This window comes from Daphnia carinata, chromosome 2, assembly GCF_022539665.2.
Source record: "Daphnia carinata strain CSIRO-1 chromosome 2, CSIRO_AGI_Dcar_HiC_V3, whole genome shotgun sequence".
Taxonomy (NCBI): domain Eukaryota; kingdom Metazoa; phylum Arthropoda; class Branchiopoda; order Diplostraca; family Daphniidae; genus Daphnia; species Daphnia carinata.
Genome location: NC_081332.1, coordinates 3,434,043 through 3,460,292, shown reverse-complemented (window position 1 = coordinate 3,460,292; position 26,250 = coordinate 3,434,043). Strand labels below are relative to the sequence as shown.

The window sequence follows — 26,250 nt, the reverse complement described above, 5'->3', positions numbered from 1 at the left end:
AATAACTGTATTTTCAGCTACTTTCGTCCCATTTAAAACCTAAATGGTGAAAAAATAAATAACATAAAAAACAAAAATCTGAACCAAAAATTTGCGTTCCCATTTTCCTCGGCCAACTTATGCAATAAAGGAAAAAGCGTGATTTTATACAGTGTCTACTGTCATTGTAATACATTCGTTAACTTTCTCGGAGAATTTCTCATCCGAATCGACTTAGTTTACTTATTTTTTACCCGCCTATGAAACGATCACTTTGGCGAGAATTGTTTCAAAATTATTGTTGTTGTCAGGAGGCTAAGATTCGGTCGATATGCCATTATGACAGCGCACGTATGGAAAAATATTTGAATGGAGCCAGGTGAGTGCGTTTCCACGAGCTTTGTCGGCCATCTACAAGATCGTGCAAAAGCATCTCAACCTTAAGCGACGTCCCCATCGTAAAAACACAAAAATAAACCTAAGTATTTTTGGGTATATTTTGATGATCGCCCACTTTTCACCTCGTACATTTATAGAGGGCAGAGTAGATGAATAATTCAACAACAGCGACGGCCCCAGTCATAAAAAAATATCCCCATCGAGCATTTTATAATACAACACTATTGCGATGCGACCTTTGCCATTGTAAACCAGCATCTTGCCGTATCGCTCGCCATCACCTCTTCCGTCCTCTTGCCCGGCCGACTAGGCGTCCGCCAAAGTTATGATCAGGGCACGCCATTCAATATCGCGAATTTTTCGTATCGGATTCTTGGTCGCCCGAACGTGTGGGCGATTACACACGAGCCGAAAAAAAAAAGGCAGCCACAAATGTAAATAATAATTTAAAAAAAAAGGAAAATCAAGTTGACCCTGGCCGAGCGGGATGCATCATTTTGGTATCCCACAGCTTCTATAAACGAACGAGAAACAAAAAAGGGGGGAAATTGGGCAAGTGAGTTTCGTTTTTGACTTGGTAATAATTAGGCGAAATGCAACTGTGCTATCGATTTCTAACGATGACGAAACGGCGGTTAAAAAAGAGGTGAAGAAAGCAAAATACAAAGAAAATGTTTACAAATAAAGTGGTGTTACAAGTGACCTGGCAGGCAATTGCTGGGGCAATAGGTAGTACATATTGTGAAACGGCCACGAACAACAACAATATATGCGAGAACCCGAAACGGGATTTAACAGACAAGTTGAATCAAAAGAGAAAAATGGCATCGTGTCAAGGCGAAAAAGAAGAATAAAAAAGAAGGAAGATGAGGAGAAGAAGAGAAAAATAAAAATACGTATATATATATATATATCTGTGCTTTTGCTTAATGGAAAGAACCTCCAGGCGTATCTCCTGCTTTACCTTGAAAGATGGAAAAGAGCTGGCCAGCCAAAGAGCGTCTACCTCGACTTTGGGACGAAGTTCCTCCTTTTTGCTTCTCCTTCTTTCGCCTTGTGTACGTTTTATTCGATTCCCTTTGCATTTTCTTTCCGTCTTTCAGTAAACCTCTCTTTTTTTTTCCTTCTTTTTCCTCGAAGAGAAGGGGATAGCAGCCTCACCCGTTGGCCAGCTCAACACTAAGCGCACGTCTTGTGGCCATCAACAGTCGACCAAGAGGAGGTGAAGCGGGCGGTTGGTTGGGCAGCGCTTCTATCCGAAATTTTGGTTGGTACTAAAAAAGAAAAATAACAAACCAAGTAATGACTCGTTTTCGTTACTCACCTATTATTATTTACTTCGCAAAACTGTTCCAGCACGACGAGACTGCGCTCCAAATTGTGACATTCCAATAGACAACAACATCCCACATCAGCTGACGGGATCTCCCAAGAAACACTGTGCCCGAAAGATTTGTCAGACGCCTGGTCGTCAGGAGCAAAGACCCTGTAAAAAATAAGAGGCTGTATCTTAAGTGCTGTTTGTAGTGGGTGGAGTGGGACGTGCATACGTACATGGTTTCATGCCCTTTCTTGAGTCGGAACCCATCTCACAGTGTTGTGTGTCGCTCGAATGTGTTATAAAAAAAACACGACACACCGAGGCAGAAGAGCCGGTCCGTTTCTATAGTTGGGACTGCAAATGAAATGACTTCACCTTGACAGCGATAACCGCGTGTGTGTGTGGCTGGCGTTCAACCTGCTTATACATCTCCTTTCGTGTAAAAGAAGCTGACTGCCATTCACGTTCGTCTCCTGGAAGATATCTAAAGCGGAAAGAAAAAGAAATAGGACGATTTTCCAATTCTTTTCGGAATTCAAGTTCAATGTCATCATCAGATTCTGCTGATTAGCGTCCAGTGCGGGATCCTTTTTTATTAGTTTTTTTTTTTAACCAAAAGAAATTAAGAGAAAGAGGAAAAACGAAATAGAAAAAAAGAACAGGTGTGTGTCACCGTGCGAAATCCTGTTGCGCTTCTTATCGATCCGATATACCACAAATATATTGAGAGGGAACAATTTTCCTAAAAAAAAAAAACATTAAGGTTTCTCACTTGGATCTTTCTCGTTTTGCTGCACCGCCGTGTTTTAGTGTGTGTGTGAAAAATGAACATTCTTCCAGTTGAACATTCCCATCGAGTGTTGGCTGACGTGATTCGACCAGCAAGGTAAGTTTGTTTCCTTTTTCTTTCCATTTTTCCCATTGAATAAAAATGCTAAAGATATAAGATGCCAAGTGCAACAGCGGCAAACCCTAAGAAGGTCATCCATGAAGATAGGGCCAGCAACCAGTTTTTTTTTTTCTCCGCTTCTAAAGCTCAACACGCCATCCCACCATTTTTCTAAAAACCAGAAAAATAGGAGAATAATAGATGAAAAATAACCGATTAAAAACTATATACCTTCCTGTTTCCCGAGTTTTCTTGTCTTTTCCTCAACTTTCGTGGTGGCTTAGTTGGGTCGCACTATCCGTTAGGAAACGTTGACATGTGTAAAAGATTGCATATGAATAAAAAGAAAAGAAAAATTTAATGATAAGAGATCAAATATGTTTCACTAATTCCTGGAAATGTAATTTGGCTCGCAGCAATAGCCGGCCGTTGGATATGACAATCTGGCCAACATTCGTAAGCGCTTGTTCCGCCTTGTGTGGCGGATACGCTCTTGAATAAACAGGGGAATAATAAATAATAGCATTATTAGAAGAACCTTGAAAGTATAGAATAGATAACAACATAAAAAAAAATGGGGAGGCCATCATCTCACTCTTGTTGTTTGGAATTCGATACAGCTGATACTGATTAGCCAATTTCTCTTTCTCTCCAGCGTACGGTAGTTCCGCATAACACGAGGGTGGTCGCTTTTTTTTTTCCTCTTTCAGCAATTCCTTTTGTTTTTGTTTCCCCGAATAGCCTCTCTGACGTCATCTATTTTTACAGGGAAAAGAAAAGAGAAAAATTTTTGAAATTTTTGTAATAACAACGTCGATTGCTTTTTCTCGATCAGGAACGTCCGGGTTCCCATTACACATCCTTTCCTCGTTTTATTAGCTCAATTTTTCTTCTCTAACCACACTTTACCCAAAAAAAAAAAAAATAAAATTCTGGCCAGAAAAAAAAGATACAATTAAAAGAAATGAACGCACGCAACCGTACGCATGTTGGTCCTGCAGCGCTGGTGTTAACACGACACACATAAACAATGGCCTTTTACCTTGGTCCGCCTAAGATTTGCTGTTGGTTCTCTTTCTAACTCATTCGAATGCTGGCCGTTGACCTTTGAACGGGATGCAGTTTAAAAACAATTCGGCTGCACCTCTTCGTGAACGAGAATGGAAAACAACGAACCAGTTCTCGTTTGATGTTCGATCGTGGGACGTTGTAAATCGCTGTGGACCACTCTGCCGTGAAACAATCCATTTTTAGGCATATGCGCAGCTTGTAGCTACTAGAAAAACGGGAGTAAAAAAGAAGAACGAGAGACGGTCAAACGTGAGCGCTACAACACGATAGCAGATAATACAAATCGGAATCGAGTGACATTGGCAGAAAAGAAAGAACGGAGCTTTTGTGTCATCGTTGTGGCAAATAAGATGTCTGTCTATAGACGGATGGCGTCATCGCTCAAGAATGTTGAGTCTTATTGACCTGCGGCGTGAGAGTTGTTCACGCGGGACGGGCCTTTCTTTTGCTATGCGCAGTGCGTACACACACACACACACTATACTACTATTGCGCTTTTAGTAAGTACTGGCTGCGGTCATAAATGTTGAATGAGCTACGGGTAAGAAAAAAAAAATATATGCAAAACAAGATACGGCCAGAGGGCGATCAGGTGGCTGTTTACTTCTTGAAATCCGTGGTGCATAAACGTTGTAGCACATACGGCAGCGTCTTTTCGATCAATTCTTTTTTTTTTCTTTCTAGATCGTTTTGACCTTCGTGATTATCATCGTTTTTGTCCATCATCTTTTCGTGATAAGAAACACGTTTTTTTCATTTGTATATTTCGAGAACAAAGTCCAAAGTGTTCGCGTCCATTCCTTTTTTAACGGCATAGATTAAAAGCTGGTTGGGTTTCCCGGACGGGCTGTTATTACACATCCATTGAGATGTAGTCTCTCTGCCACTACGTGTCTTGTCAAAGACGTGCCATTTTGGCGAATGGAACCAAAATTGGGAAAAAGAAAAATGAAGCGAACAGCAAAAGAGCGAGTTGCCGACGATACTCATTCGAAATTCACGGCGATACACGCGCTTGTGTGGCCGACAAGGGCAGCAGCACCTGCGTTCATAAATTGCAAGAAGCGAACCGGACAAATCCGCGGATTTATAGATTTTTGTTGTTGTTGTTGGTCAGATGACCTTCCCGAGAGCTGTACGCGGATATTCATGTACATAAAAGTAGCAAGAAGAGAAACATAACGAACCTCCTACTCCCCCCCTCTGTGAATGCAGCAAATACAGCCCAAGCACGTCCATTTAAAAAAATTTTTTTTTTTTTTTTAAGCATAGAAAAATGCAAAAAGTCTGACTCGAATTGTAAACGAAGAATGATGACCCGTCGACGTACAAAAAAAAAGCCAGTATGTGTCTGGCATCAGATTACGTTCACCTGTTCTCACAGTGTGGGTTCGTGTAGGAAGAGAATGAAAAAATCCCAAAACTCTTCTTCTTCAAGATCGCATTTTGTGCTAGGGAAAACAAAAAAAATGAAAATCGGAAGGATTGTAGGCGTGGATGACAAGCCAACGGTATCACGGCCTTTTTTTTTATATAATAGAATCCTCTTTTGCTATTTGTTATGTGTCAGATATGTTGGGAAATGAACAACCTAAACATGCGGAGCGGGTCAAAGGTTGCTACTATGGAAAAGCGGAAAACGAAGCTTTTCACGTACAATTTCATTTTCTAAAAAAAAAAAAATATAAATTGTTTTCAAAATAACCCGCGGCGTGAATGTGAAATCTAACTTGTCTCACGCGTGAAAAAAAATACCTTTATAATATAATATTGTTCGGCAAATAAAAGATCGGGTGTCCTTACCTTGTGCGTTCCCGTTTTTCATCCATTTCCAAAAAAGCTAAAAACTGAAGCGCCGCACACGTCGACAAAAAAAGTTGGTTGGCACAATCGTGGGAACTAAATCTTCTTCTTTTTTTCCATCTCCTACCGACCGTATCATTCCTCGTTAGCGCGTGATCCAGTCCTCGTTTTTCTTCCTTGTGGTGCATTTTCGGTTTTCACTCCACCCAGTTATCCTGTTGTCGGTAGCTCTTACGCATCTGTGGTTTAACGAGGCAGTCATTCCCTGTTGATTGTTTCCAACGACGTCGTTAGTGACGGCTTGGTTTCCTTTTTCGGTACATTGTCGTCTTCGAAAAAATCTTTTCGCACCAATCCAAGGTCGCCACATCGGTTCAACTATACAAATTCCGGAGAGCTCCAGTTGTTTTACCAGTACGATTGTCATCCTTCTCTAGAGATAAAAAAAAAATGAAAAAAAAACGAGTTAGATGGAAGAAGAAAACCGCTATATTAAAATTAAGTCATTTGACTTGTAGAAATAATTATACAGAAAAACAACGGGATGACCAAAAGAAAAAAAAATATTTGGGTTGACCGGTTGTTTCAGATGGAAATCGCAGGAATGTATATTCCCATACAACAGGTAAATGACCTCTAGTTCCCATGAGGTCAATGGAGGTCACTTAACGTACCCCCCTCGTGAAAAGGTGGTGACCTACAGGGAAACCCTCCCAACAAAAAAATGAGCACGATATAATAACTGTTTTTTTTTTCTACGAGAGATAACAGAAAACAAATGTTGTTTTTTTTTTGTTTCTTTTCGCATCTGTTGTTTGTTACGTTAACATGCCCTTAGTAACTGGCCGCTTTGATTTCCGGGGAGTCATGGCGGCTAAATACATAAACTCTCTCTTTTCTCTGTCCGGTCATACAAAACGTCTTTGTACGAAAACTATTGTCGCTCTTAAAATATTTAGAACAAGAAAAACTTCACAGAGCACTGTGGAAAAAAAAAAAAAAAAAGGGGCGGCCGTGGAATTCAAAACGAGCGGGCGAGCTGACAAACGGGTCCAGTCTCTTTTCTTGGCCCGCCGAAGAATCTCAGTCCAGAGCACAGGTGTTGTTGATAAGTTGTACGTAGCGCCGTGAATCTCATAACATCGGTTTACTGTGCGGAAAGCTCCCAACTTGAAATCTTCCCTTTTAAAACATTTAGCGGATTTCTTGATGGTTTTTTTTAGTTGTTAAATGTACCGCTGTCTTTACGATAGTGTCTTGTTTGTTCTTTTCGTGGAATATTCCATTCTAATTCCGTAAAAAACGTTGGCTGGGACTCTTTTCGTTTTTATTTTGGCTCTTTGTACGCACATTTCTTGCGGGCAATTGTCCGAATAAAACACCAGCTACCGACCAAAGTACCAACGTCGTGATGGATGTTATTACGTCCTCAATTTCTTCTTGTCATTCCTTCTTCTTCCCCAATGTTACTCACGATCTGACCTTTTCAGAGAGCTCTTGGCATTGTTTTCACGTAGATTGCTCTCGACCGTACCCCGTCCCTTATTGCCGCCACAAAAAAATTCCTGGCAGCGAACGCTGTATACAACCGAGACGTTCATAATCACTTCCATTATTACGCACTCATCATCTGTCGTACTGCTATCTTCGTTTCCCATACCTTTCCTGGCACGTCATCTTTACTATTACTTTACAAGTTGAGAAATTCACGACAGAATTTTTCTTTATTTCTTCTTTAATTGCTTGCGGCAGGTGGCGCGTTCACCGAGTCCGGATGGCCTAGCATCGTGTACACAGCCATTGAAGCGTCAGACGGCCACAATCTTCTTGGTGATTGCCGCTATTTGATTGAGAAGAAAAATGCATTTGATCGAAAAGACGTCGGCAGGTCCAACGTCCAGTCCCGAAATGGCCCAAGGCCAAAGACATAATCAGCAATTGCGGGTAAATTCCCGTCCGTGGGATTACGACACAGAGGACAGTGGCGTGGACAGCGTGAGCAGCTTGGCCGGTTTGGAAGCGGATAGTAGTCACGCAACGATAAGTGCGAACAAGGCGAGTAGTGTCGAATACTCGGCCGTCATAGTCGGCAACAACAAGGTGCACAGTGCGGCCGAAACCAAACAACCCGTCCAACAGAGGAAGTCCTTCTTACACACAGTCTACGGTGGCGCCCAGCAGTCTCGGCGATCTCCACCTGCGCTCGATTGCAACGCCAACCAGAATTTATTCCGCAAGAATGTCGTCAACCGGGCACTCACGAAACGCGAAGGTGTGGAACAAAGTGCCGGACACGACACTCGGGCGCTCGAGTCGGCCAAAAATAATTTTCTGCATAGTTTGCTAGACGACGAAGAGGCCGTCGGCCTTGACTCGCGATCTAGCCGAGCGGAACAGCCTTCCCCTCCTCCTCCGCTTCTTGCAACAGAACCGCCAGCTTCATCAACGTCAGTAGCGTTGGATTTGCTACCCGAGCTGGTCCAGCTGCTGGACGCCAACGGAGTGATGGACGGCGGTTTGATTGAGCTGATCGGGCGGGACGGGACGAGGGCCAGTCTCCGTGTGACCTTGGCGCCTCCTTCCGGTTCTTCTTGCTGCTCATCGGCCACATCGTCGGTGATGACGTCACGTAAGAACAGTTTCAACAGTCGTCTGCATCGCAACTCGAAACGCTCATCTCAGCGCAGATGCAAACAGGCCGACGTTGCAGATGCGACGAGCATCGCTTCCAGCACCAAGTCGGCATCCTCTTCCGGATCGACTCCGTCTTTGTCCACCAACTTGTCCAGCGGCGGCGCGGGTTTTATTGCTCAGCGGCCCCGCAGCGTCCGGCGGCGACCTTCGTCATCATCGTTCCATAAAAAAGTTCCCGGCTTTAGCGTCTCGATGGCCATACCCCCCAGCAAAGTAGCTATTTTGGCCTCGAAATTCAACTCGCTCATCAACGAAAGTCGACGGCAGGGCAACACTAGCGCCACCGCTTCGATCACCGCTAATCATAACAATAACAATACGAACGTCACAGGCGATGGACGGGATAATAAATCATCAGATAGCGTCGGTCAACCGATTGCGGCCGATACGGGGGGAATTCCGGCGCCCAATCAGCGCCCAATTTCCTCTACGTGGTCTTGGCGTTTGGTTGCACCCACCGTCTCTTGCGAATCCGTCAGCATAGGCCCCAAGCGAAATAACTTGACGTCAAATGTTGGACGAAGCCGGCCGATCGATACGATTCCGGAAATCCTCGATCCGCCGCCAGAAGAGTCGGACAACAAGTCGAGCAGCGTCGATAAAGCGCGGCGGAAGAGCCACGATCTCTCTCAACCTTATGGTGGAAGGTTTCACTCGGTAGCCAGGCCGTTGCCTTCAGATCCGGCCGGATCTTCTTCGTTGAAGAACGGTGCAAGTGTCTACGGAACGGTGATGAGCATCGTCAAACAAGCCATTCGCAAGTTTGAGAAATTCGAGGATGGCAAAGTGGTGGGTTGCGATCCAACTAGTGGCCATCCAACTAGTGGCCATCCATCGGCTCCGGCGGCTGGTGTGGATGGTCAGTTGGTTGCCTCTTCATGTTCGGTTCACTATCAAGAACCGACGGCCGTTATTCCGGAAGGAATCGAGCCAAACAATTCCTTCCTGTGGCGGGATCAGAAGAGTATGCAGAGTTTGATCTACGAAGCGACTAGTTTCAACGAACGAGTGGCGACAACGGCGGCCGTTTGCGGAACGACGCGGACGAACGCCGAGCCTTGCGATTATTACGAAATGGGCAGCAGCAAATACGACACGCTGCGCTCCCGACAATCGAACGCTTACGACACGCTTCATCATCGAAATCAGAGCAAATCATCGTCGTCTTCATCCAGTGGATACGACGAAATCCAATCGCCTTGCAGTTTGACGTCGAATCCGTCCGATGCGGCCACATCCGTCAAGTACGACGACGTGAAACTGACGCCCAACTGCGTAACTTACGACGAGCTGTCCTACCTCACGGGCCGGAGACAATCCAACGGCTACGACGAGCTGATGCGATCGCCTCTATCCACCACCTCTTCCGGCGGGTACATCGATCCGGGCAGTAGTTCCGCGTTGGGATACGAAAGAATCTTGCCACCGGAAGCCGAACAGACGGAAGACGAAGACGGAAGTACGTTGCGTTACGAAGAATGCGGATCCCCTTCTGGGCAGGCATCTTCATCCGTCGTCACAGTGACAGCTATGCCCGCTATCGTGTGCGAAGATCAGCTGGATAGCATCAGCTACCTTTACGACGACATCCGCACCGTCGATTTGGGAAGGAACAGCAGAGGCTATGGCGGATGTTATAGCGGTTCCAATCATTCCTACGAGCCCATTTATGCCCACCTGGGTGAAGCCACCAGTAAAATGGGTGGATTAAATTCTTCACCTTCTTCCATGTCTTCCTCATTGGTCGGTCAAAACGACAAGTCTAGCGACACACTGTCAGGTAAGATTCCGTTATGAATAATTTTGAATGGCCGTGATTTGCATTTCCTGTTTTTAAACAGACTCATCGGTGGAGGGCGTGCACGAAGTATGCTCCTACAAATTGACCCAGATGGGCAGCGGTGCAGTTCCAGATTCTCCGGCGCCTAGTTTAGCCGGAACATCGACATCAACACGGACGGGAACGGAAAGGCGTAGCGAAACGAGTGACGAATGGATAGATATTAGCGATCCAGAAGAGCCGGCCTGGACGGTAACGCGGATTCGACAAAGGCACGAAGTGACCAACGCTTCTTTGTGAGTTAATCAACAACTCAATTTTTTTTTGTTTTTAACGATGGGAATTTTTTTTTTAAATGTCCGTTTTTTCAGCGTGCGTCGAGGGCATCGAGCCAGCCGGCGTAAACTGTCCATTCCAAAGGCAAGTGGTCAGCAATCATGGTCGCAAACAATGCGCACCCTAGTCAAAAATGGATTCAACAAAGCGACGACGCTTTCCAAGCGGGCCGGCAAAGATGTACAGCAGGTCGGCAAAGGTGTGCAGCAGCAAGTACAGCAGACCGGCAAAGATGTGCAGCATCAAGTGCAGCGGGTCGGCAAAGATGTGCAGCAGCAAGTACAGCGGGTCGGCAAAGATGTGCAGCAGCAAGTACAGCTGGTCGGCAAAGATATGCAACAGCAAGTACAGCATGCCAGCAAAGATGTGCGGCAGCAAGTACAGCGGGCCGGCAAAGATGTGCGGCAGCAAGTACAGCGGACTGGCAAAGATGTGCGGCATCAAGTACAGCGGGTCGGCAAAGATGTGCGGCATCAAGTACAGCGGGTCGGCAAAGATGTGCGGCATCAAGTACAGCGGGCCGGCAAATTAAAGCCATCTGTAGCCGTTGCCGAAACAAGCAATGCAGATACGTTTGCTACGTCGGCTGTTCATATGACAAAGTCGTCGGCCAGGCGGCTACCCTCAGCCGAAACGGAGGCCAGTGGAACGGGCAGCAGCCAAACGTGGGAGGACTACGGTTAGTTTAATTTATTTGACTAATACTTTTGGCGTTTAGCTATTTTTCTTTTCCCCCTTCACATTCCCGCGCCGTTAGTGGGAGCGTTCAACTGCTACTATGCAGTTAATTAGTTATAGCTTTCGAAGGTTTTTTTTTCTTAGTTTATAATTACTTTGGGTTAGGTACTCACGTCTATCCAAAACGTGCTGCACAGCTTTGTCCAACAACAGTCAGGTGTGTTGCGTGAGATATTGTCGAAGGCCATTAGAAGCCGCGGCATTCGTTGAATGACGAAACTAAACAAGCAAAAAAAAAGAAAAGAAAAATGGTTATTGATTGATTCGATACTGAAAGGCATTGGCAATTTGAAGGAAACGGTGGGCAAGGAGCTCCAATCATTTGTCCTTTTGAAAGTTGAACAGTAGGGAAAAGAGCAGAAAATGTCGTGGCTCCTTGGGCGAATGAAAACAAAAAAAAATCATGCACCGTCAATTTTTGATATTATGACATCACTCCCTTTTTGTTTGTGTGTTTGTTCTTTTGTTTGCCTCTGCGTTCGTGGCTTTCAGCCGGTTCGGGAAAGTGTGACTAGGCGGCCGTGACCAACCGGTTGCAAATAAAACAATCGGCGTATCTGTCACTGAATCTTGGTCGGGAAAGACAAAGACCGCAATCAAAAAGACAAACAAAAGAAAGAAAAAGCCTGTTCTCGCAAGAATCCACGCCCAAAACCACAAAAAAAACTTGTATTTTTTTGTGATTGGTTCATTTCCGGTTCGATTTTGTTTTTCTCCGTTCCCTTCACCTGTTCGCTTTAGTTATAATCAACTGTCGATAGATGGCTCTAACTATCGTTTTCGAAAGATGACGCATGAAATATTAACATAATAACGAGGACGTATTGCGTCAAATGCGGATGCGATTGTAAAAGTTAAAAATGCGTTACAGCGCGCATCCGGAAGTGCCGATCAAATTTCTCTCGTCTTGCCCTACCTTTCGTCATTAACATCGTCGTATTACATCTTTCAGATAAGACAAGCACTAAATCAAAATCGCTTGACACAATGGAATCCCCTGTAAGAATTTTCCCCATTCAACAAACGATAACGAATATTTTTATCGTGAGATTGCGAGTATCCCTTTTGCCTCACGCGACTTCATCTTTCTTTTTATATTTCAAAAACAGCTTTGCAAAGTCTAATTTTAGCTGTAATAGCAGTAAGCACGTAATGCAGCCGTAATCATCAAAAAGAAACAAACGGACTCATTACTCACAGTCATCTAGGTCATCAGCGATTGCCAAGCCGAACCGCAATAACACTCGGAAGAGATAAAAGTTCTTTCACGGCCCCTCTTTACACGCACCTTTTTCTTTAATTTTTTCTCACTCAGAAAGGTAAAAAAAAAAAAAAATGTTTACCTGTTCACCTTTTCCAAGTTGAAAGCTCGCCATAAAAAGCTGAGAATGTCGAAATCAGTCATAGGAGCTCTCGCATCATCACGCAGCTCAGATCGTGAATGAACTATAAAACTAAAGAACGAAAGCGTCAGAAATCATAATAATAAACCTCGAAAATATTAATGGATACCTGAACCAAAATAAATTGGTGGAGCATTTTCATTTTTGCGTGGTAAAAAAACAAAACAAGATGCGGACATGTGGGATTCCTGTTCTCTCGTAGATAAAAACTATGGTGATGGCGTCCACCGGAAGTTACCATATTACTTCCCACCGCAATTTTTTTCCCTCTCGTTTTTCAAGAACGTGCGGGTGTTTTCACAGCATTGAATCTTCCTGAATAATCATAAAGAAATGCGTAATTGCGTAGTACTAACCGGGCATTTTAGTATGGCCAGCTGTTGTGTCTTACTCGGTTGATTTTGAACTTTCCAAGGACGATTCCGCAATTATTGATTATCCTGTACTTTGTCGTTTGCCTGGAAAACAAATAATAATTTAGTTAGGGACAAAATAATTTTAGATTTGAACACAATGCGATTCGTGTTAAGAACATAAACTTCCTTACGCCTTCTTTTCTTTAAACGTTTTTCGGAGATTTTCGTTCGAGCGATTTCCCAACTGATAGCTGTAATAGCTTGAGGGGGGTCTGGTTTCATCCGCGGCTCCGGTTGGGAGTGTTCCAGGAGGAAAAATAAAAATAAAAAGGAAAACGAGTTGGTTTAAATGACACGTATACAAGAGAGGCAAGAAATGAGGTAGAAAAAGGTGCGCCAGGCAAAATAAAATAACATCTCGGCTTATAACACAAGAGAGCCCGCAGGGTTATTTTGCACACAGGGACGTTGTCTAAGTCAAAGGTACACACACGGTTTTTGGGTTACTTTTGCAGGGTCGGTGTGTAGATGGCATATACTGGTTTGGTTGCCTCTTGCTTGCCCATCATCTGTTTTTCTAATCAATTCCGCCGGCGCCATCACCAAGGTCTTTCTTTTTTCCACAAAGGCGGGTGACGTCAGTCTGCCATAGAGTCCTTCTTTTTTTTTTTTTGTTTCAAAACCCACGCAATAATAATAATCATATTAATAATAATAATATACATTCTAAAAAACAATGTGCCTACGAAAGGAATGTGTGCGCGGACAGGAGGTCCTAGGCAATTTTTCCATCGAATTGTCAGTTCCACACAAGAGATGGCGATAGCGTCGGGAGTGAAAGTTTTCTTTTTACGTATGTGAGCCGAGAGATTGGTGGCCAGGACGTATGTTTGTGTGTGTCTCACTCTCAGAGAGTTTCTAACTCGGCGCCAGAGCCGAAGCGAAAGTTTTTCGTTCGCTCAACACACACAAGCAACGAAAAACAAAACAAAGTCTTAAAAAAATTTACCTCCGTTCTGTTTTGGTCGTGTCCTTCCAGTGTGACCATCCTTTTGTGTGTTTCTCTGGATGTTCTTGTAATTAAATGTAGCCATCGTAATATCCGATTTGTCTTTACCATCAGCCGAAAAACAATAGTTTTTAAGAAAGCAGATGGTGCCCTTTTTCCATTCCTCCGATGGTTCATCGTGGTTTCAGAACCTCTAAAAGTTGACTCATGTCTGGAGAACAGTAAAAAGAGAGTTTTTTTTTGTGTTAGAGTGAAAGTATACCGTGCGTACTATGGTTGCCATAGGATAAGAATTTGTCGGTGTTGGCTGGCAGGCAGAATTTTTTTGTGTTGCCCACCAAGGTCGTCGTTGTGTTCGCTGCCGGACCTGATCGGTTGTAATGTTTCATTTCGTCGCTCATAATTCGACATTGGAGACGGGTCGCTGCAGCTACAATTGCGAACAACGGCAGCGTGGCGTAGATTTACATCCATCGGGATCACATGTCTCCGCAACAGATCATGTTGTTGCGTCGACACGCCAGCAGCGCCGCCGCTCTATTGGAGCGTAAAGAGACGGAAAAACCCGTCGCCAAGTCTGTCCGTAACGATGGCGCTGGCCAACATTCTGTCAAGAAGCGGCCGCCTCCGGCCCGACCGCCACTCCCGGCTCGTCTCCGCTCCATCAGCCATCAGCCACTCCCTGCTCAGCTTTCAGAGTTCCAAGGAGCGTTGATGAGGAACGTGAAAACGGATCGATCCCGCAGCCAAAAGGACAACGATCCGTATCAAGTGTACGTGTCGTCCACGTCACGTATTTGCCTGGCCAATTCCCTTGAAGGTCTAGTCGAGCCAGTTGCTCCCAAGTTGGACGGATGTCGTCCACCAGCCCCCCTGCCGCCTTCCGGTGGTAGGAATAACATTCAAGCGATGAGGAATGTCACAGTTGAAGACACGATAGAAATGCAGTCAGTAGCTTGCTGGTTGGAAGGTTTGTCCTCTTTTGTTTCTCTTCGCACGCAGGCGGACATCATCTTTCGCAATTCTGCGGTCACGAAGAAAAAGAATTTTTGTTCGTCCTAGAACTTTCTCCTCTTCCGGGGGATCTCCGTTTGTATCCGTGACCATCTGATAAGTAGAAAAAGAGGATAGCTCTTTAAAAATTTAAGGGGGAAAGCGAACGAACAAAACGGGACCAATGACTCTTTACTGTTTATATCCCTTTGTTGTTACCTACCACGTCTTTCACATATTTACCTCTTTTTGATTAAATCGCTGGATCCAGGTGAAAGCGATGGCGATGATCTGGCGGACGACCATCACTACGAGGCCCTTTACGAAGTTATTAATCCGCGATTGACATCAATGGGAGCCGCGGCTTCTGTGACACTTTTGGATCATCACGACGACAGCTTCGACGATTCATTCGATTCGGATGACGCTTTCGAAGAGGTCGTCGTACGAGGACTGGTATGTACTTTCATCCATATCTATTTTATGAAAATAAAATTTATTTAAATATTTAACAAAAAAAGGATGCAACATCGGATACATCGAGAGAACGTCCTGGATCGAGATCCGGATCGGAACGGTCCAAAGAGAGCGAAGATCCATCGTTACGGTCGGGTCAAGTGAAAATCGGTCGATTCGCTGATTTGGCTGGTGAGCAAATGCGCCGACTGCGTCGTAACTGGACTACGACCAAGACGGACATTGGTAAATCCATCACGCGCATCAAAAAGAAGAGCACGGCAAGCGTAGCAGATCTGAGTGAAGTCTTTAAACCATCCGCTTCGAGGCGGGAAATGTCTCCGGATAAGAGTAACAATGGAGCAGCCAATAAAGAGCCAATCTATTCGCCATCATCGCCAACTTCTCCAGGACATCCGGAGGTTCGTCCAAACAGCAGTGACCACAAGAAGAAAGGCACATGGGCGATGCGCCAAATTCGACGGCGGATGACTATCGTGTCACCCACTTATGGTGTCACTGGAAACAAAGAAAAAGCTTCGACTTTCTATCTGACGTTGACTATCGAGCAGCCAACGACACCAGTCAAGTACGTGCTGCTTCCCTCCACACCAAAAGACATGTGTCGTTTCTCCTGTTTAGAAAAAGAAAAACCTGTTTTGAAAACAAAAAATAAGGAATTTATCAACTAGAATAACTTGTCACTCACCATATCTTTTTTTTTTTTTAATCAAAGGTTTTTAAGAGGCAAAAATATGATGACCTTATTATTTTGTTTTTCTAAAATTACAGAACCAATAACAAAAGTCCTGCAGTCAGCGAGGCGTCCAGTCCCGAACCGGTGTCGACGCCCAGTCCAGTGCCACCATTGATAAGTCCTCAGTCTCCCGATTCTTCCAAAGTGCCCGTTCGACCAAAGAGGATATCTTCCGCCTTCTCTATTGGTCCACAATATCAATCAACCGTTCGACCTAAAACTGCTCCACCTGCTCCACCAGTTAAATCTCCGGTATGGCAACAACATGCGGCGGCCGAATCTGCCTTGGCAGCATCACCTCCTCCGCTGGCCAGCGTTCCAGCTAAAAAGCCTCTTTCGAGGCTGCCAACGGCCTTCAGTGAGAGCCGGATAGCCGCTGAACGATCCCTGTTAATGGATCAATCGATGAATTATAGCGACATTGCTTTCGTTACACATGGACAGAGGTCCAAAGACGAAAGCAGTGCTCCACTTACCTCGTTGAGCACACCTTACAGCCGACTGTCCATGGCTAGCGTGACTTCTTCGCGCCATTCCAGCGAAACTTATATGGGCGTCGGTGATTTGGCTTCTGCGCCAGAGCGTTCAACACAACAGGACAATGTCCGCAATTATCTGGATCTGCAATCGCCAATCGAGTCGGAGGAATTGTATATCAGTAGTCATTTCGCCGACGAGCCCCTGTATCAATTTTACACAGCTGCCATTATTGAGGTAATTCGTGAAAGCATGTCTTGAATTTCATTTCTTACTGTCATTGTTGTCCTTTTAAAAATTCAGCGTGCCACGCAAAACCAAGGGGATGGAAGTGAAGAGGATGACTACGAAGTCATTGGTGAACATCGCCGCAAAGAGGACGAACATCAAGACATTAAGGGATACAATGCCAAATTGCCGACAGCCATGGAACTGGTGATGCCATCAAGCGGTCGGAGAACTCTGTGGTGTGAATTACCTCAAGTCATCAACAGTGGCCTTTTAGGTGAGCTACATAAACCCTAAACGTAGCAAAAGAAAGATGGTGATAATTATTTTTTGTTATTAGAAACCATTTCACCGCAACAGCGCAAACTTCAAGAAGCCAAATTTGAATTGATTACGTCAGAAGCTTCGTACCTGCGATCGCTGAATGTGTTGACGACCCACTTTATACAGAGTTGTGAATTTTCCGGAGAAACGGCCGGCGAAGCATTGCTCACTCGTCTGGAGCGCCACACTCTTTTCTCCGATATTGTGCCGGTACGCGAATGCTCAGAAGCTCTTCTAGCCGACTTGGAGCGGCGCTGGCAAGAGAATGTCTTCATTCGCGAGATTTGCGACATCCTTTTGGAACACGCTTCCAAACATTTCGAAGTCTACATCAAGTACTGCACCAATCAGCTCTATCAGGAGCGCATGCTGAGGGAGCTCAAGTAACGTGTTCACGAAATTTAGATGCCAATTAATCATTCTTCTTCGTCTCCTTTTCCAGGGAGACCAAGCCAATGTTTGTTGACTGTCTGCGTCGGTTAGAGGCCAGTCCCGTGTGCCAGTCATTAGCCATGCACAGTTTCCTCATGTTGCCAATGCAGCGAATCACTCGATTGCCATTGCTCGTCGACGCCATTTTTCATCGACTAGACAGCGGCTCGGCAGAGTTTGAACGCTGTCGGATGACTCTCGCCACCTTGAACAAGGTCAGACTTGCTTGAATTGTTTGCGAAGAGCCATATAATAATTTAGTTTCTTGTTTACGATGAGTAGATTGTGCAAGAGTGCAACGAAGGGGCGCGCAAGGCCGAACGCATCCACGAGATGCTGGTCGTATCTAATCAGCTGGATTTCGCCGACGTCAAGGCCATTTCGATCATGTCCGCTTCACGCTGGTTGGTCAAGAAAGGTGAGATGCAGCGTCTCATGTGGCGAGACATTGACGCTCGTCTCACGTTCGGCCGAAAAATCCACAAGCAGACGGTCTACGTTTTCTTGTTCACAGATCTCTTGGTCATCACTAAAAAGAAAGGGTAATTCGTAAGCATAAATATTTTAATGGCTTCAATTTTCACAACCAAATTGATGTCGTAAAACTTACAGAGAGGATTCTTACGCCGTGCTGGATTACTGCCCTCGAAATATGGTTCAAGTGGATGAACACATGCGTACGGAAAAACCCATTGGGAAACCAGGATCCGAGCTGGGCAAGAATTTGATCCTCTTGACAATGCTGCAAAACCATGAAAACAAAACAGTAGAAATGGTAATTTGATTTGGGTTATGTAAGGCGAGTTGGTTGTAAAATTTTGTTCTTACTTGTAAACAGATTCTCTCTTGCTCGTCTGAATCCGATCGGACTCGATGGCTGGAAGCCGTAACTCCGCGGACGTCAGACAATCCAGAGGAGAAGATTTACGAAGAGTGGGATTGCCCCCAAGTTCAGGTGAAACCTTCAGTTTGATGAATAGCTCGCTCGCATGAAGCTGTTCTTATATTAACGAGTTCTGTTTCTGTTTTCAGGTCATTCATCCTTATGTTGCCACTCAGCCGGATGAACTGTCTCTGGAAGTCGCTGACGTAGTCAACGTCCTACGTAAAATGGCAGACGGTAATGTCACACACCAAGTTTTGAATTCTAAAGAAAATTATTTGTTGTTTGTAAGTTATTCCAGTGAATAGTGTTGGCTTTAATTACAGATAACATTGATATGTGGTATTAACAATATTTTTGATTAACCAACATTAACATTCAAATTTTATTAACACTTTTGGATATCGAATATTGTGGGTGTGTTATGGGAGTACTGGAAACTGGTATTAATTTTTGGATATGTAAATACCTGTGATGGTTTGGTTGTGTAGATGAGGAAGATGATGGCTCTGCTGAAATGACTGCGCTTTGAGATGGGTAACACACAGCAGGGAAACTTGTATAGTGACCGATTAACTCCATTTAGGTATTATTAACCAGCTTTTGACTGCATGCATCAGAATGTGTGCATGCCTCATTCATCTAATTGTTTTTCCACTCACCATTTTTAAAAAGCAAAGCAGGTGAATGTTCACAGCCTGTGGTTTAAGAAACACATTGGTAAATTATGATGTAATAATCATTTTCTTTCTGTGGAAAATCCCATTCTATGTACCTGTGTGGTGTATGGGGCTGGAGTTTGATTTTCTTTTCTTTTCCCTATGGTCACAACAGAAAGAAAAAAAAGGGTTATTACCATTAAGCCATTTTGGTTTCACCTTTTTAGTGTGCGAGTTCACTTTCAACTAAATTTAAGGCGCGGATTTCTTTGTAGATGGCGTTTGCTTGCCCACGTGCTCGATGCTTTTCTCGATTTGGTTTTTCTTTCTTTGTTTCAAAATTTTCCAACGTTTTCTTTTTTTCTCTTTCTGTAATTGCCTATGGAGACATTGACACTTTTTTTTTCTCTTTTTGATTGCCCTTCCCTACCACTCAATGCCCCTATATATTAGGTTGGTATCAAGGCGAACGGATGCGAGACGATCAGCGCGGCTGGTTCCCGGGCAACTACACAGTGGAAATCGCCTCATCTCACGTTCGAGCGCGTAATCTACGTCAACGCTACAGATTGCTGGCGCTATCTGGCAACTTTATCGAGGAACAAGCTCGTAAAGACAAGGAAGAAAATAAAAGAAAGAGTAAAAAATCCAGCATTATTCTTAACGAATGAATGAAACATGTTGCTGATATCGGTTGTGACACTAATAGCTGTAAATCAACGTTTACGTCTTTTTTTTCATTTTTGTCTGTTTTTCTTTATCAGACGGGGCTTTTCAGCATATTCCTTATTTTTTTCATTGGTTTTATTTTTGTATATCCATCAGTCAAAAGGAATTGTCAACTGTATTTACAAAAAAAAATCATATCTCTAAATTACTGTTTTACGTGTGTGTGTGTAAATAGCAGACGAAAATCCATAATGCAAGAAAACCACTAATCAGAGTTACTAACTACTTCAAGAGATTGTTAACATCTCATTTTTTATCCCTCTCTAAATACTTTTTAAATCGTTTAGACCAATTATAATTGATGCATTCTTTTTCTGATTTCGCGCTATATACACTGTAAAGCTATAATTTGTTTCTGCTAGAGGCTGGAAATGTTTTTTTAGAAATGTATTTGTGTACGTCTGTGAATATTTTCATATTATCCTTACCGAGAGGCAAAGCGAGCAAAAGAGCCGAGTGTGTTTGTCAGATATGTGATGAAATAATAAACAACGCGACGTGTATTGTTATACATACTTGCCGAAAGGTTTGGTTATTAACTTCTTATATAGAATTTTTTTTTCAATTTTTTTTGAATTATTATTTGAGTTATAAAAAATTGGACGAATTGTGTGTCGGTACGTGAACATATGATAGAATAAAAAAGGGTTGGAGGGCAAATCTCATTTCCTTTCTTCTCAATTGTGTGTGAATAATCTTTTTTTCTTGATTAGTTTTTTGTTGTTTTTTTTTGGTTTTGCAAAAGAAAGAGTCACAACATTGTCATAAAGAATACATAATAAGAACAGGAAAAGAGAGACGTACGGCACTTTTAGTGGGTCCTGTGAAAGCAAAGTTCGCACGCCATTGCCAAATATTACGGAGGAAAAAGGGACGTTTGTTAATTTCTTTTTTTTTTGGTGCTAAGAAATGGCGTAGCTAGAAAATTCACATTACTTCATTTCCTCCCCGTTTTGTTTTTTCCTCCAATAAACAAAAAATGTATCCGCTATCACTTCTATGTACAAAAATAATTTCTGAAAAAAATTCATTGGGTTCGCATTCTACGTCGAGCCTGTATAAAATATTCTTTTTTCTTGTTGTTAATTTGTTCTTGTTTCCCCCTCGAACTTTCACCAAAACGATTTCGGTGGAAAAAAATCAAAAAAAAAATCAAGAGACAAATAAAAGAAGAATAGAGGACACTGTGTGCGGATTAAGAAAATAATAATAATAAAAACGAACCCAAAAATGTTCACCATACGGAACATTTATGATGCGGATTCATCGGAGAGCCGAGTGGACACTGATAGGCTTTAGCGAACTCGGGCGAGTTGGATAACGGACCGAGGACCCGTATGGGCCCCGGTGAGTGTACCGATGATCGGATTTTGGTCAAAGCATCTTCCGGCCTCATAGTGCCACACCAAATCTGGGCGTAGTTGAGAAAGAAGAGCTGATCGTGGCTCAGATTCAGACCTGTTAATGTATTGATGCGATTGCTCTTTATCCATAAAATATCAAGCTCGCGTGTGCACCTCAATAGGATGAAGGCGCATAGATCAGAGTAACAAACCTGGTAGCAGAGGCTCTTCGCCATGACGTCCGACCCATTTGCGATACGCTCGATAGGCTTGCTTGAGGCCACCGTTATCAGCGATGTTTTCTCCTTGTGTCATCCGCCCGTTAATGTGAAGTCCGACATCATCTAGTTTATAGTTTGAGTATTGGTCGATAATGCACTGAGTGCGCTGCCGGAAGGCCTGCACCGTTGCATTATTCCACCACTGCTTCAGGTTCCCGTCTTTGTCGAATTGCCGGCCTTTGTCGTCGAATCCGTGCGTGATTTCGTGACCGATCACCACGCCGATCCCGCCATACTAATCGTGGGAAACAAGTTATTTTTATGATTTATTTTGAAAAAATATGTCACTTACGTTGAGAGACTTCGGGAATTGGCTGCTGTAGAAAAGAGGTTGCAAAATTCCGGCCGGGAAGACGATGTCGTTCATGTTTGGATTGTAGAAGGCGTTGACGACGGCCGGCTCTGTTGACCATTTATCTTTGGAAACGGTCTGGCGCAGTTTGTGCAGGTTATACTGGGCTTCGTAGCGCTTGACACTGAGAATGTTTTGGAAATGTCCGTCGCTGACATTGAGAGAAGCGTACTCTTCATCTAGGGCGTCCGCTTTGGTCAGCAGCTCCGGATAACCGATGCGCTCGTTCATGGCCAGGGCTTTCTGACGGGCAACTTGACGAGTGTCGCCGTCCATCCACTCAATCTCGTCCAGAATGTCAATGAAAGCCTCTCGAAGAGTGTGAATCATCTCTAGGGCCACAGCTTTACTTTCCTGGTTGAAGTTGTCGCGAATGAACATGGCGCCGACGGCCATGCCCAGTTTCTTATTGGTCCAGTCGACGCATTGGTTCCAACGGTTGCGCTCGCTCAAAACACCGGTCAGCACCCGCCGGAATTCGGCCCTCTTCTCCAGGTAATCATCAGACAGGTGAGGTACCAGTTCCATGATCAGACGCCAAAGAGCGTAGTTTTGAACGATGCGACGCTCCGTCCGCATTAGAAGTTTGCCCAGTTCTTCGAAATAACTCATAGCGTAGCTGACAATCGGTTCCGAATCTTCGACTGTTAAATTGGGAAGGAAAGCGTTCAAATATTCACGCCAACGAATCTCTGGAACGCGACGTTCCAGCTCGACTAAAGTCAGCTGATCGTAGATGGCTCCCGTGTCTTGCCGGTCCGCTTCCGGAGTGGAAATGTTGGCCAGAAGAGTCTCGAAATGGAGGACTTTTTTCATTTCATCCGATGCGTAGCGTTTATCGGCGCCCAGCAAGACGGCCACTTCGGTCATGTAGCGATGATAGGCTTTCAAGTCGCGAGCGCTGCTGGATTTCAGGTAATAATCGCGACCGGGTAGGCCTAATTGCATTTGGTCGAGCTTCAAAAAATAGTGGCAAATCCAAGATGTTTTGAAAATACGTGCGTGACAACGTAAAAAAAAAAAGAATACGTTGATCCAATTAATTTTCTATGTCTACAGAGAGCGAAATTTTTGTTTCTTTGCAGCCAGACAAGTTTTGACGAACAGCTTATTAGCAACAGCGAGTATCGAGTTTCTCACTGAATTAATAATCACAGATATAGTACGTGTCTCTCTTAATACGCAGCGATAATAAAAATTTACCTGGATAATGTTGACGGATGAGTTCTTATCGTCGGGACCGACCCATTGTTCGATCAAGACTCCTTGGTTGAGGTCCCCTCTAAGTCGACCGAGCAGATTTTCCACCGATTCTAAACTGGCACCTTGACCGGTGGACCAGCCCATGTCGAGGACGGGCCATCCGCCCAGGGATCGCAGCGTTTCGCGGAGGACGGTATCGCCTGTCGATCTGATATGACCTTTGTTTTTCAGAATGTGATGAAAATCTGTGTTTTTTTTTTAGCACATCATTTCGCTAGGCCATCTGGTTAACATAGACACAACAATATCTAAGACAGCGTTCCCTTCCCCTCCCCACAAAAAAGGCTTATAGGCTGTGTGTCTGCGTGTATCCCAAAGGAGATTAAGTCACGCACTGGAGGGGCTGAACGATGACAGTCAAGAGGGGGAAGGCAAAAGAGAGTGAGGCCAAGAGGATCAATAAATCAATAAGCCAGCAACAGCAGCCAAAAAGCCCGTTCAGCCTTTCCGCACACTATTTCCCTTTTAGGTGAAGAAAAAGACACACACACACCGACACCATGTCGGCTTTAACAGGAAAAAAAAAAAAACGTACATACATACAGATGGGCCTAATAGATGAGGTCTGGTACTCACTTGTGTTCATGCACGAACTGTAGAATAATTTGGCTTTGATGGTAGTCTCGTTGTCCTCGGGGATCGTCTCCTCCTGAAGTAAATCTATAATAAAATAATCAAGCGCGATGATTGGATTGTTCTGTATCCCTTTTGAACATTTACACACGGGCGCGAGGGAATGTGAAACATTCACGCGGCGTGAAAATGCCAATAAATCATGAACACGATTGCACGATAATAAACGTTTGGGACTACCTTTCAGGATGATTTGCAGCTGGTCAGATAGGACTTCAAAAGTGCTAATACTGGATCGATCCTCCGGGATCAGGTGCTTCTTATTCCACGTGCCACAGGCAAATTGGAAGAAATCCTGGCACGGGTCGGCCGACCGGTTCATGGCCAATAATAACGAGGCGGCTGTGTACGTTCACATCGTTAATATAAAAAACAAAAAATCAACCTCGTTAAACCATCCAATTACATTTTTTTAATGCTTTACAAATATGGAAGTTAATATTGAAGTCAAATTTTCTTTAACTAAGGGGACTATGTAATCGGCTTAATTTTACTTTTTTAAAAAGAGAGAATATTATGACGCAGTTAACTTGTACCATTTGGTACTTTTCCAGAGCCAATGCCAAAGTAAATCAAGTCGAAAGCGGGACAACCGGACAAAAAGGAAAAAGAGAGAGAAGTGTAGTAGTGGATTTTCGTTTTTCTTTTTCTTTTTTGGCGAATCAAAACAACATGAACAGAAAACTCCCAAAGAAAAAGAAAAAAAATGTCTTGTTAAAAGTTGCACTGTCGAGAGAAAAGACGAATGATTTACATAGGACCTTGGCCAAGGATATACACCAAAAACTTAAGAGCGTGACAACACGCCCGTCCGTATAAAGACGACGAATTGAAAAGGAAGGGCGCGACAACTGGGAAAGAGAGAGTCCACGCACAATCACGGTCTTTTTTCTCGCTTTTCACTTACGTTTTGCACTGCGATTTGGTTCTATAGCTTACAGTTAGAAAGTGCCAGAGGAGATGTCACCTCTTAAATATTTGGTGGTGTAGGTAAGGGTTTAATCAAACATACCTGTACGGACGCATTCCTCTGTGAAGCAAACCGTCGGATCAGTTGTCAATGGACCTACAAATCGAAATTTAAAAACAAACAAACATTTATTTCGGAAATTAAAAGCCCACGGCAGCGGTTATTTTCTATTGTTTTCATTCTTTCGATTGTTGAATGACCATTTTCAGAATACGAAAATATACTTGGACACAAGGAGGAATCCTTCAATGTCAAAAAAAAGGGGGGGGGGCCGTCCCGAAATGGGAAGGTCATTGCAAATACATGTAGGAACGCATCTGCTAATTCCACGCGTACCCAATTTTCTGTTCTTGTCGTTGGAGAAAGTTTGAAGCCCCGAAAAGAAAAAGGTTTCTATCCGAACGGGCCACAATAAAACAGCAATACGCACTCCCATGTCCGGTTGCCCCGATCTATCAGAGTGGACACATCAAGAAGGAGATGCTTTGGACAGTACGTGACCAGCGTATTGAAATCTCTGATGGAACGAACGCGTTTTTACTTTATTTATTTCGTTTGCTTTGCTTCGTGATCTGCCCTTTGTTTTTGTCTCTGGACAAAAGAAAAAGGGCTTTATCTCTTCGTAAACCTCAAATTGGATTTTCTATCGATTTTCGTTCGGCAAAAACTTTGTTTTCATTAAGCAAAGACAGGAAGTGTTCAACCTTGGATCAAGGTGGGTATTATAAGCTACTCAATCAGTTGTGTGTATACGCTCACGCTCGTTGTATACACATCCACGTCATGTAACCAACCCAAAACTCACTCACTGTTTAAAAACAGTTTTTCTTTTTCGGAGGTGCCCTTCACAAAAAATTTACGAAGCAAATGAATGACGGGCTAAGAGTAGGACGGTAAGATCCATGGCCTGAAAAGAGCGAGAGAAAGGGGCGGAAGCCCTTCCATTCCAGCAGTTGCACTCGAAAACGAGTTGTGACGTTCTCCAAACGCTTCAAGTCAGATGTTGTGGAACCGAACTAGCTCACCGTGCATTCACGGAGATAAGAAAAAAATGGCAAAAAATAGAATGTGATTACCTTGTCCGTTGCGGAGTAAAGAGACGAGTGAAACTGCGACAAAAGCAAGGCAAGCCACGGTAACGAGTAACAGCAAAAAGAGGAACCACCAGCATATTCTTCTTCTTGGCTGCTGTGACGACGATGTAGGTGATGGACACGGCTCGGCTGTTGCCGCTGCCGGATCGTTTTCCGATAGCGTCACAGCCACGTAATTGTTTTGATGATTAACAACTCGAACTTCGGATGATTTTTTCTTGCTTCTCTTTTTACTGTGATTTTTGGGCCCGTTTTGTTGCGTCACATCACTGATCGCTTCTGGTGGATCCGTCCGCAACCATCCGTCCCACCAGCGACGAGCTACAGGAGGATGGCTGTTGGGCGATGAATTACTGGCTGCACATCCGCCATCGGCCACATTAGTGGGCGGAATTGCAACGACATTCAACGTTTTGGGTAGCAGGGCATCGTTCACCGTTTCTTCTTCTTGGATGATACCGTCGTCGACACTGTCCATCGACACGACTATCAATGGAGGAGGAGCCGGGATCGACTGAGCTGCGGGAACCAAAAGCGGAGCAGCCATCGTATCCAAGACTCGCTGAACGACTGACGCTTTTACTACACAAGGCGCCTA

General features: G+C 44.1%; 2 protein-coding genes and 2 long non-coding RNA genes across 5 annotated transcripts; 1 reads left to right on the top strand and 3 right to left on the bottom strand.

Annotated features, from left to right (window-relative positions):
* Positions 1-103: 103 nt before the first annotated feature.
* LOC132087769 (uncharacterized) lies at positions 104-15,139 on the bottom strand. 2 transcript variants are annotated; one of them, XR_009420552.1, is made up of 15 exons: positions 15,015-15,139; positions 13,516-14,885; positions 12,961-13,428; positions 12,805-12,871; positions 12,523-12,728; positions 12,354-12,464; positions 11,124-11,229; positions 5,463-5,895; positions 3,631-3,864; positions 2,820-3,344; positions 2,472-2,759; positions 1,933-2,183; positions 1,738-1,864; positions 1,343-1,652; positions 104-892 (listed from the first exon to the last, which is right to left on the bottom strand). It is a non-coding gene; the product is annotated as an uncharacterized LOC132087769 (long non-coding RNA). The 2 variants fall into 2 exon arrangements; XR_009420551.1 differs by lacking the exon at positions 104-892 and having other exon boundaries at positions 907-1,652; positions 1,717-1,864.
* On the top strand, positions 7,283-20,227 carry LOC130686438 (uncharacterized). Its single transcript, XM_059494155.1, has 15 exons — positions 7,283-9,936; positions 9,998-10,232; positions 10,308-10,471; positions 10,769-10,951; positions 15,043-15,227; positions 15,293-15,816; positions 16,020-16,698; positions 16,765-16,966; positions 17,030-17,396; positions 17,456-17,660; positions 17,728-17,987; positions 18,058-18,220; positions 18,284-18,400; positions 18,478-18,565; positions 19,441-20,227. The coding sequence occupies exons 1-15, from the start codon at positions 7,323-7,325 to the stop codon at positions 19,656-19,658; spliced, it is 6,204 nt and encodes a 2,067-aa protein (XP_059350138.1). The 5' UTR covers positions 7,283-7,322; the 3' UTR covers positions 19,659-20,227.
* On the bottom strand, positions 18,394-19,238 carry LOC130686516 (uncharacterized). Its single transcript, XR_008999901.2, has 3 exons — positions 19,104-19,238; positions 18,798-19,026; positions 18,394-18,592 (listed from the first exon to the last, which is right to left on the bottom strand). It is a non-coding gene; the product is annotated as an uncharacterized LOC130686516 (long non-coding RNA).
* Positions 20,040-26,250, bottom strand: LOC130686449 (neprilysin-1-like). Its single transcript, XM_057509578.2, has 8 exons — positions 25,635-26,250; positions 24,601-24,654; positions 23,769-23,930; positions 23,532-23,615; positions 22,896-23,113; positions 21,633-22,649; positions 21,272-21,575; positions 20,040-21,174 (listed from the first exon to the last, which is right to left on the bottom strand). The coding sequence occupies exons 1-8, from the start codon at positions 26,197-26,199 to the stop codon at positions 20,951-20,953; spliced, it is 2,628 nt and encodes an 875-aa protein (XP_057365561.1). The 5' UTR covers positions 26,200-26,250; the 3' UTR covers positions 20,040-20,950.